At 36.7% G+C, this 12,182-nt stretch overlaps 1 protein-coding gene across 2 annotated transcripts in view; it reads right to left on the bottom strand.

The window, feature by feature from the left end:
• Positions 1-11,900, bottom strand: part of DPYD (dihydropyrimidine dehydrogenase) — an 841,965-nt gene extending 830,065 nt beyond the window's left edge. For both annotated transcript variants that reach the window (XR_008674821.2, XM_031002041.3), the window contains exon 1: positions 11,684-11,900. Coding sequence is in view for 1 of the 2 variants with exons in the window: in XM_031002041.3 (XP_030857901.3) it covers positions 11,684-11,722 (39 nt within the window). In the remaining variant the exon portion in view is untranslated. The remainder of the gene's footprint in view (positions 1-11,683) is intronic.
• Between the last annotated feature and the right edge of the window lie 282 nt (positions 11,901-12,182).

Raw genomic sequence — 12,182 nt, 5'->3', positions numbered from 1 at the left:
CCATCCATCGGAAGAGGGAACTTATTTTTTGTTCCGCCACCCAATGTGCCACCTCTGTCTCACCACCTATTCTAAACCTTATATTATCAATCCTATTCCCTCTCACCAAAAGAATCCCTTTATACAAGTAATTATCCCGTCTATGTCTTTCAACTCTAGTTTCCCCACTGCAACTCTTCCCTTAACATATGTACCTGCTCTGTTATCCCTCTCCAGCTACTTCCCTATTTTCTGTTCCCCTTTACAGGAAAACTTTTCTCCAGCATTTCCCAATGCCATTGTCTTACTTCCTCACATTCTATTTTCTTCTCAAACCATTTTTATTAGGCTTCTTTCCCCAATGGCTATTGTCAAGCTCACACTTTTTCAAGGTTACTAAGTTAAAAGAAATCTTTATGCCCTCAACTTACCCTCCCAACAGCAGACAAGAAAGTTGACTATATACACATCCTTCCTCCTTCCTTGGTTTCTTGGCTATCTTCTCCTCTTCTTAATGCCTAAAGTCCTCAGTCCCTTGTCAAGCTACGCTGTCTTTAAGTAATCTTACTCAGTCCCAAGACTTTAAATAACATCTTTATGTCAATAATTCCTCAATTTCTATCTCCAGCTACGGCTTCTTTACAGACATCCAAAAGCTTACTTTCAGCTGCCTACGTGATATCTTTACTGTGCTATCTAATAGTGATTTCAAACTGAATGCCATTACATATTACATTTGTGTCCCCCACACCTCTTACTTCTTTTTGTTTACCAAACTAAGTTCAGTCCCACCTCTTTGATTTGCTTTCATTTTTCCTCAAAAGCCCCTAGCAGATTTCTTATGATCTTCTAGATTTCAGTTCAAATGTCAGCTCTACAGGGAGGCCTTCTCTGACTACCATATGAAAAAAGACCCTACTAGCCATTCTGCATCACATTTTCTTGGTTTATTTTTACAAAAGCTCATGATATTATCTGAAATTACTGTACATTAAAGAAATTTTTTTTTTACTGATTACTGTTCTTCCATTAGAATGCAATTTTATTGACTGCAGAATTCTTTTCTGTCTTGTTTGAAAATGTGATTCCAACATCTGGACCAGTGCTTAGCACATTAGGAAAAAATTAATATTTTAGATTTAAAAAAAGAGAGTAAATTCCTGTGTTTTAAAGAAGATTAAAATAACATATTGTCAAAGAGATAAATCACTGAAGTCAAAACAATAGGTGGTAGCCATTATTAATAATTTAATACCTAATATTAATTGCATACTTGCCACATGCTGGAACTATTAAAAAGGACAAATCTGTAGTATTTTCTTCAATCACACAACAATCCTGTAATGTAAGTATGATTTCTATCCCCACTTTTACAATGAGGAAACTGAAACATAAAATGTTTAAGTTATTTGCCAAGGTCAAAACTAGTAAGTGGCAGAGCTAGGATGTGAACATTAGCACTCTAATTCCAGAGTCTATACTCTTAACCACAAATCTATGCTGTCCTTTCACTACAATCAGACTAAATATTAATTATCTGTTACTCATTATCAATAAATATTATAATGGACAGAGATTGTCAGTCTACTGCTGTTTCTGAATTTATCTGAGGTTTGGGGAGATTTTATGTTTCCAAGATAACATTCATTTTGTTGTGATTTTATGATACATTAGCATCTAGTTTTCTTAAAATCTGTTATACTTCTACTTTTCTTATTTGTATCCTTATTTACATTTTTTTATTTTACTCTTACATTAAAATGTTGTTAAAATAATTTGTTTAAAATAAAACCCAAAATATTTTAAAATGTGGAAAAATGTTTAAAATTTACCAATATTCAAACAAATACAAATTAAACAAATCACACAAAAGTTTCACCTAATTGTTTATTTAAAAAATAATTTTTATTAACACTTGAAAGGGTATCATTTTATACATACTCATACAGCTGCCAGCAGCTATATGAATTAGTAGTACTATGTAGACATCAACTTGAAAATATTTCAAATCCTTAAAGTAGTCATACCTACCATTGATGATTCCCTTCTAGGATCCTATAATATTGTGATCTTAAGCATAAAGGATGCTTAAGTTTTGTTTCTTACTGTCCAGTCTTGGAATGAAAGCGGTGATGGGCACTAATTTTCATGAGCTACATACAAATTTTTCTCTGCAAATGTTTTTATCTCTTTCAGAAAAGACAGAGCCTTAAGCATACCAATGTCTGGAGTTTGGGTTGCAAGTAAACTTTAGCTTTAAAAAGTAGCAAAAATCAAGAGTCATTTTGGTTAGCACACCCAACGAAGAAGTATGTTTTGCTTCATTTAATTTGTATGTGGGAGAAAAATGTGTTGAGTCAAAAGTAGTTACACTCATGGACCCTTTCTTCTCTGAGTATCAGGAAGGAAAAAACAAGAAAATGTACACACACGTGCTAGTGCATATGCACATGCACACACATGACAACCCATACTTCAAAGTAAAGGCAGGCTAGGATAAAATAATTCTTTGAGAATCTGGTCTGCCAGAGTGGTTTGTTCTTGGCGTGAGGGTGGGAAGGCTGGGATAATATAAAAGTTTCCATCACATAATGAGACAGCTGCAGTTAGTATTACATTTACTCATTCTAGATAACAACCTGAGATTTATCCATTCACGACAACAATCTGAGGTCTATGAATGTTCCATCCAAGATAACAACCTGAGGTCCAACCTTACTCTTCCTTTTCTCCCAGGGCAGAAAAAATTAGGAACCATGCAGGCTGTCAAGCCATTCTCCAGAAAGAAACGCTATTATCAGCACTGAGTTAAAAGGCAGTCACATCCACATCAAAGGGAACTACATCCAGATGCCTGCCTGTTCTGTTACCTAGAATCAGTGTTAGGAAGATGAGGCAAACGGTTAAACTGGTTCCATTTCCATTTTGCCCCTTCTGTCTTTGCACCCCAAAATGGTCCCCTTTTCCTTTTTTAAAACATATTTTTAAAGACATTTAATTCAGTTGAAGCATGCAAACGAGAAGGGCAGAACCAAAATGCACTATATATCATTGAGCCAACACTCTCAAGTGTATTTCCAGCACAATGCTTTAAGCAAATAAAAAAAAATTGTGCTGAAACATTGTTCTTAATAACTGACTACTAAAAAACAAGGTAAATGTACGATAATAAGAGAGAGGCTTGAATACATTTTGATATCTCCACTCACAAGGAATGTTACGCCGTGACTGAAAATTGAAGTTAATAAGAATGTGAAGAAATGCTTTTGATAGGACAAGAAAACAAATATCAAATTATATATGACTAAAAGTATTTAGGGAAAGATTACCTCGTGCACAGGAAAGAAATGTACTACATCAATATTACGTGGATGACTTGAGCGGGATGACTATGTACCTTTGGGGTCATCTTTTGATTTTAGTTTTTTGTATGTTTTAAATCTTCTGTAATAATCATGAAAAATAATTTAAAAATCAAATCGGGGAAATAAAGCATAATAAAAGTTAACACTTTTATTACACTAAGGTTACACTAAAAGTTAACAGGAATGAACATTTTGTGGTGAACGGTAACACATGTTACCCCTAGAGATCTGTAAGGGGAACTGAATGCCTTTCTTCTCTGAACTGTGGAGAAGTTTAAATTTTTACCCCAGCACTCCTCAATATTTGGCATAGAGAAATATCTGAAAGAAGTCCCGCAAAGCTCTCAGGTCACTGTGGTACAAGGAGTCAGATTAGTATAGCTTGAATTCTGGGGACCCCATCGCTTATGCCATGGTTTCCACCTACAATCATCAATCAACAAACACACTGAAGAAATTGGCATAAAGAGTCCCATCTCCTTTTTCGAATCTCTGGTCTTAATTTCTAGTTAAAGACAGCATAATCCAAAACATACAAAATGTAAATTTGTTAATTCCAGATCACCCTTACACAGAACTCCAGCCATATATAGTAGGATTGAACTTTTCTTGTATTCTCAGGCGAAATTTAGATTTAGCTACTTCATCAGATTAAAAAAGAAAAGGCAGCAAGCAGACATTAAAAAAGTTTAAAATCAGGTGAATAAGTACATGAAATTCATACAGCTGGTATAAATAGTACACTCAATCCTACCAAGTATGTAAATCGAGGAGCCAAGATCTCAGCATTTCCTTAATATGACCACACACCAGGTCACATTTCCAAACAATTTCACCATTGCCATATTTTATTTCAAACCATCCTTAAAAGACTGATCAATAGCAAACTCACTGAAGATCAGAAAACTCTTCACAGTGGCTGAATGATTCCCACAAGGTCAGAGAGCAAGGGATCTATGGCATAGAGCAAAATTATCCCCAGGCTTATCCTGTATCTTGGGAAATGTACTTATTTTAATTAACAAATAGTAAATATACATTCTACTATTTTGCTGGCAATTTTCACACGACCTTTTCATTAGGCATGGTAATGTTTCTATAAATTTTAACATGCTACAATTTTTCATGTCAGTCTTAAAGAATTTCATAAAGATTAATATCTACCAGGTGAGTCAATTCTGTGTAGGTACACTGAGTTGTAAGTTGGAGGATAAAGTTTTGGGAGAGAAGTAAAAGTGCTGGGGGCTTTGAGGGGTTGAGGTGGAGGAGAACCAGCAGAGAGAGGTGAGGAATAAAACATGGAGGGAGGAGGAAGTGCAGTCAGGGCTCCATCCACGATCGCCTCCTATATAAATCAGGCCTGGAGTTGACATGTAATTTTGTGTGGGTCCCCTGAGAAGTGGCCCTCAGGGATTAATTATTGATGAAGAGATTTTTCTTCAAAGTGGCCCATTCAAGAGTGCCTCAAGGGGACATTCATAAGTGCTTATAATATCAATTTCCAAGCACCTGGGAGGTAGGGACACAGATTGTCTCTTTAATTATTATGATGGAGGTAAAGTCTAGCAAAAATGCTGTTACACAGCCAAGGTAAAATTCTCAAAGAAATGAAATTATTATAGCTAGTATAAAAAGTGTAATATATGAGTCATCTCTCAGTAAGATCACACTTTACCTTTTCCTAGTGCAAAATAGGTTATCTCCAACCAACTGTTTCCTAGGAGCTAAAAGAGTTATTCATAAGCAAATGCAGTGTGTTTAGGGATGCTTAAAAGTTTAGAAGAAAATTGTTTTTGAAGCTAATATGTTTGCTTAGAAAGAAGATGAGTTTACTCCAGTTAGCACATGGAAATACAAGGGTTTGTTTTAATTATGTAGGAATTTCTTTTCAGAAAAAAATTAATGTCATATGCCTTCTACATTTCTATGAGAATGCCAAAAAATAATTTTCACCTATGCATTAGCCCTGATCTAGTCTCAAAAACACTCAGAAAAACACAGAAGAATCAATCCATATGTATGCTGCAGTAAAAAAAGGATGGGGCTAGCCTGGATTTGAATCTTATTAACCTACGTAATAGATGTGAATAGTCATGTATAAACAAAACCTAGGCCATATACTTCCTTTGTACCATCTGAAACTTACACCAGTGGGCTGGCAGTACAACAGGTACTAAAAACATATTTTTAAACAGAAATGAAATGAAATGGGTCTCTTTAAATTGATCTGAATTTCAGAAACTCCCCAATCTCCCTCATAATGTTGACAAATGTTAATTCAGTAACTTTTTCATAATAGATATATGCAACATTTATAAATCTATAATGCACCTCTTTCATAATTCTTTTAACTTCATTAACTCCTCCCTTTCTCATAGATTCTAACAGACTTCAATACCACTAGTTGATTACTAGAGTAAAAACAAATTCTTGCCAATTGATGTTTATATAATGTACATGATAGACGCAGTAATAACATTTAAAATAAGTGTAACCAATTAAAAAAACATATATTTATGTGACAAATGCTGTCTGAAGCATTTTGTGTACGTGACTCCAATTAATCCTTATAGCTATTGCATGAAATACATAGGATTAAATTCAATTCACAGAAGAAGAAATGGCAGTCTAAGAAAGAAGCTGATCACAGTCACACAAATAAAATAAAATAGTGCCAGGATTCTAACCCAGGTCTGTCTAAATACAATGTTTTCTTTTTGTACTAACCATGAAAGGAAGCTTGATTTGGGGAAATACAAAATAAATAACTTCATATAAAAGTACTTAATTCCTCAATACATATAAATATATATGTATTCATGGTGAACTGGCTAAAAGTTATATGTTGAGTTTGAATGCAGATGTTTCATATCTACTAGTGTAACATTTCAATTAAAAGCAATGGAAGCAGTAATAATTATAAACCACAGGAAGGACATAATCCTATTAAGAGTTATCTCAGTAGTATAATTGGCTCCAGGATATCAGTGAACACCCACATGATTGATATTTGAGGCCAAAAACACCTTCTGTCTTGATATGGAGGATTATGAGCAAATGAAGTCCAGAAGGTAAATATGTCACATTTTAAAATCAAAGTCCCAATTATAGATAAAGGTGTAATCTTACAATGCCTTATTAAATATTTTTAATTAAGGTGGAATATAAACAAAATAAAATTTTCTTTACAGTTTTAAGGACTGAAGGGCTCTGCAACGTATTTGTCATGCATTCATACAGCTGAGAGGCAGAAAAATAAATTGGCCAATCCTCCGTTTCGATCTCCTCTTTAGCTGTATTGAAGCCTGGATTACATCAAATCTCATCAGATTTTCTTTGTCATGATATTTTACGACAACCTTTTTTCAGTCTCATTGTCTTTTAGTTTTAGTGTTCCAAACTATTACTTACATTTATGCTAATTATTAGAATTCTCCCACAGTGATCAGACATCTTTATTTTACTAGGAGTTCCAGCTTTCAGCCCTTGTGTTGTTGCCAGTTTATACAGTTTGGTAAGATGCTGTATTCAAATAGTTAAAGAAAGGTATGATTGCTTAAAGATCTTCCATAACTGAATCAGTATTTTGACTCTAGATCTTCTTAGTGTCCTTATCAATTCCTTACTGTTAATATTCATCTTTTTTTATTATTATACTTTAAGTTTTAGGGTACATGTGTACAACGTGCAGGTTAGTTACATATATATACATGTGCCATGTTGGTGTGCTGCACCCAGTAACTCGTCATTTAACATTAGGTATATCTCCAAATGCTATCCCTCCCCCCCACCTCACAACAGGCCCCGGTGTGTGATGTTCCCCTTCCTGTGTTCAAGTGTTCTCATTGTTCAATTCCCACCTATGAGTGAGAACTTGCGGTGTTTGGTTTTTTGTCCTTGCGATAGTTTGCTGAGAATGATGGTTTCCAGCTTCATCCATGTCCCTACAAAGGATATGAACTCATAATCTTTTTAAAAGTGAATTTTTCTTCTAGAATGTAACAAAGGAGGCTACTAAATTCCAGCACACTTTACAATTAAGCAATCAGTCAACACCATTTGCTATCATTAAGATTAAGCAGATCCAATCTAAAAATCACCCTCCATCAAGATCCATCATTAGTCATTAATCTCCCAGATTTTAATTAAACTACCAAAACTATTCATCTGAATTCATATGCAAAGGATAGAATTTTTCTTTAAACTGCCCACAACTTTGGTGGGCCAAGCTGAAAGGTTCACTTGAGCCCAAGAGTACAAGGCCAGCCCGGGCAATATACTGAGACCCCCATCTCTATTTTTAAAAACTGCACTGAAACACATATCAACACACTCAACTACAGAAATATGCAGTACCTTAAAACTACAGGAGGCTACCATTAGAATCAGTGACTCCTCAAATCAGATAATCAGACACATTTCTACTATCCAGCTAAACTCCTTAGAAAGGAGAAACACTTTAAAGTAAAACTATGGCCCACAAAACAGCTTAAAGTAGGAAGTACAAGCATGTTTTCAACAACTCTAACTCACAAAATAGTTTTAAAAAGTTAAAGCTTTAAAAGTCTTAATTTATTTAAGAATACATTTCCAAAAGATCTGCAGTGCCCAATCAATAAAAGGAAGGAGAAAAGAAATGACTGATACTTACACATTCAGTAAAAATATATCCATTTAAATCAATAAACAACTCATGGCTTTGTATAAAGTGGAATCTTTAGTATCTTTTTTGGATCCATGATTCTCCTTCCTCCCCAGCAGCAAAGGCAATTATGATAAAAGATGTTCTGAAAATTTTTTTGCCATCTCTGCCAATTTATAACCCATGACTTTCCTTGTTTCAAAATTTGTAAAGTCCACTTTCTCCAAGTGTTTCCCATTATGCTTCTATTTTCCAAATTCGCTATTTTTAATCTCATTTTCCTAGTTAATCATACAGAAAATTTCCAATTACCTTTTCAAATGAATAGAAGTCACAGTATCAGTAATTCCGAAACCATTTCTGTTTGACTTAAAATGCATTTGATTTTGTGGACAATGGACTAAAATCCCTTTTTCATTCAGGGTAAATGTGAATTAAGTTTATAACCCTTTAACATTCACTAACTGACCATTCAAGGAATGGGCCTGTGATTGTGACTGTGGTAGCAGTACAGTAACAGATAGCAACTTGGTTTGGCTACAAATATATATCAAAAGTACTAGTATTCAAATAGTTAAAAGCTTGCTGCAGCTGCATACATTTTCGTTTAGATATATATACTTTCAAAGTCTATTCTCATTATCCTTGCCGGTGGAGGGGAACAAGGTCTTGAACAAAAGAGTACTGTTTCAAAATAATTCTCATTTCCTTTCAAGTGTGCACATATTCACAATATACTGGCTGTAAATTCAATGTAAATGAAGAAGTGCTGTTAAGTTACTGCTGAGGCCTGGGAAAGTGACCAATGTCCAATACTAACCTTCTTTGAAACCATCCCAGGAGAGTTTGTATTAAAGTCATCGTTGACAAAATTCAGACTGTATCCAAACAGTACACTCACAAAGCAAAATAACTTCTAAAAGCATATAACTACTATTAATGGACTTTAAAATGCTAATCATTTCATTGGAAGTGATTTTCCTGAGAATAAGATATATTTTTCTGTTATCTTTATTTTTTAACATTTTTGTCCTTTTTCCCAACAAGATGCTGTCAACTTGTGACATTTGTTTACTATCCTTAGCAGATTTTCCATGTGCAATTCAGAGAGGCTAACTTGCCCAAACACACAGCTTAAAGTTAGACCTCAATCAGAGGCAGTTGGTTTCAGAAGCCAGGCTCTGAACCACATTAATATATCTGAAAAAAAACTTGATTTCTCATGCAACTTCTATGATTACAACAACAACAACAACAATTCTGAGGTAATGAGCTAGGTCCTATTACCAAGTAACACATCCTTTCCTTGCCTATCTCCCAGCCCAGGGATATTCCAGCTATGGAGTTTGGTGATCTGATTGTTTTCCATGTTCCTAACCCTCAAATCCTGATGTGATATTGGATTCAGACTAGAAATTATGAAGCAGGCACACAAAGCACCTTTATATATACCTCAATAACTTTTCCCCCAGAAACAAAGATATTTCTTGGCTGTTTCACTGAAACCTGAGGTTCTGTAGTTAGCTCATACGGAAAAGTCAGTCACTATTAGAGTAGGTTGTTAACATCACCTTCTGTTCTTTTAACAATTGTCAAGTACTTTTCACATTTATCAATGTGTTTTTATCACATTCATTAACTGCTTCATACCAATATTTTTAATATATTACTTGCTTATCCATGTATTTGAAGCTAAAACAATGATCACAATCAGATCTCTAGACAATGGTTGTAATGAATTTGTTCAAGAAAAGCATTCAAATTTGATGGAAAACTGAGCCTTTATAATTCATTCTAATTCTTCAACACAAAAATGAACTTTGGTAAATCAATAGGATCAACTGAGCCATTTATGCTTGAATGTGCTCCCCTAGGCTTAATGTATTTTTCCTCACTGCATTATATTTTAATGATTAATTTCATGCTCTTTCATGGTATTTTAGCTCATGAATCACGGGTATTACTTTGAGGGAAAAGTAAGGTGCTGTGAGTGATGAAAGATGTTACTGATTAAAGTGTTGCACATATGAACTACATAAGAGCTGAAGGTGTTTGAACACCAGCAATCCAGATTAAAAGTAATATTAGGCAAACTGGCCATATAGACTAAGGTTGAATTGAGTGGAGGGAGTGGGAAGGATGGGCTTCTTCAATGTTCTTAGTTGAAACAATATATGAAATCAAGCTTGGCATTCAGTGTTTCACTGGCATCTTTCTCCTCAGTAGAATGTAAGAACTGATTTCAAAGACAACTGCAGAGAAAGAAATCAGTTAAGCAGATAACACACCATTCTGAAATTAAAGAGCCAAAAGCCACCCATCCTAAGACAACTCTGATATCTTAAATCAATACTGCCTTAATACTGTCAGAAGCTTGTTTTTCGACTTAGTAAATAAAATTTTTTAAAAAGTTAAGTCAAAGTCACAAGGACCAAAAAGGAATAGACTACCCTAAATGAAATGTAGAAAAAGACAAGTATCTATTATCCTGCACACAGATGAACAAATATTTGTTAAATATATCATATTGCTCAATATCAAAAAGTCAACTCTCCATAACAGAAACCAAAAGTAAACTAACCAGAGATGTCCACATAATACACTTTGGCTCTTGTTACTAAAATGATTTTTCAAACCAAGTTATGGAGCCTGGAGAAAACAGGACTACTTCCTCCCAGAATTATAAAGTTTCTTCAATTACAGAGGCAAAATGTGGCAAAAGCAGCTATTTTGCAAACAGGTGGTTTGCAAAACTTTTACTTAAGCCGCCAAAAGGACTGACGAAAGGAAAATTTTGTTATTTCTAAAGAAAACACACACACACATAATTTTCTACCAGAGTAGAAGACTCAAATAAAGAAAAGCCCCAAACAAAACAGAAAACTAAAAATCAGTTTGTCTTAGCTCAAAAGTGCTGACCTAGGTTTAGTATGTGTAAAATCACTGTTTATAATTAAATCCTTTTCATCGCATATATTACGATACTAGAGAGAAAGGAAATGCCATGTCGTTTCAGGTAGGACCTTATTTACATAAAAAAAGATTTTTTTTTAACAGAAACGGAGTGCAAGAGGGAATCAAAAACCGTTGAGAGGAGAGAAAAATACAGTTTGTTTTTCTGAGGGCACTGCATTTTTCATGTTCCGAATACTTCGTTCCATTCTCTCCATGTTAAATTATTTCATAAACAATACTATGACTAGAGGCGACTGCTACAGCTGACACACAGATGTTTTATTTCTATGCTTCACCTTTGCAAATAGCAGGATTCAGCTATTGGAGATGGGGGCAGTGGAGGTGTCCAGAAACGACATACAGGAGGTGAAGGGGTAGAACGTGTGGGAAATGGGCACTCCTACCCCCTAGAGTCCACCTCTCTGGAACTCCAGTGCTTCTTCAGTCACTGACATTCAGAGGAGGACAAGACAGGCTTCCTGAAATCTCTTCCGAAGTAAACAGGTCCCGACGCAAAGGGCAACCCCTCCAGTAGCGGAAAGTCCTCCCCTGAGCTCCCCTTCTGCCCACGCGGGCCTGTGGCTCCGCGCTCCTCCGCTCCCCCGCAGCGCTCCCACGGGGGAAACTTTCCCGCGTCTCTCACTCTCCGGGGTGCGGGGGCCGCGGGGGCCTCCCCGGCACCTACCCGCAGAGCACTCCCCACCACCCCGCCACCACCGACGAGCCGGCGCGAAGTCCGTACCTCGATGTCCGCCGAGTCCTTACTGAGCACAGGGGCCATGGCAGTGCCTACAGTCTCGAGTCTGCCAGTGACAAACCCTCCTTGCGTCCTCAAGCTCCAGCCAGAGAGCCAAGTGACAGCAGCCGGAGCGCGAGCGGAAAACAGGCAGACTAGGGCCGGCGGCGCGGGGGCGGAGCGGGCGCGGGGCGGCAACGCCCCCGGGGCGGGGCTGCGCTCTCGGTCCTGCGGCTCCCGCGCCAGGCACGGCAGCCGCAGCCCGGCCTTCCCCGTTCAGCCCGCTCCGCGCCCCAACCTGCAAGCAGAAGGGAGGGAGGGAGTAGAGCACCCGCTCTGGGGACTGGCCTTTACTCTCAAGACTGCTAAAAACTGAGCTAGGCAGGCGGGGCCAGATAGGAGGGATCCCCGGGCAAAGGTAAAAGCAGTCCGCGCTCCGAGCAACAACTTGCACTTTTTCTTTTCTTCCACAGAAACCCCGCGAGATGTAGATACATTGTTTGAG

This window comes from Gorilla gorilla, chromosome 1 (assembly GCF_029281585.2).
Source record: "Gorilla gorilla gorilla isolate KB3781 chromosome 1, NHGRI_mGorGor1-v2.1_pri, whole genome shotgun sequence".
Classification (NCBI taxonomy): domain Eukaryota; kingdom Metazoa; phylum Chordata; class Mammalia; order Primates; family Hominidae; genus Gorilla; species Gorilla gorilla.
Note: the sequence above shows the minus strand (reverse complement) of the source record. Positions and strands in the feature narration are given on the sequence as shown.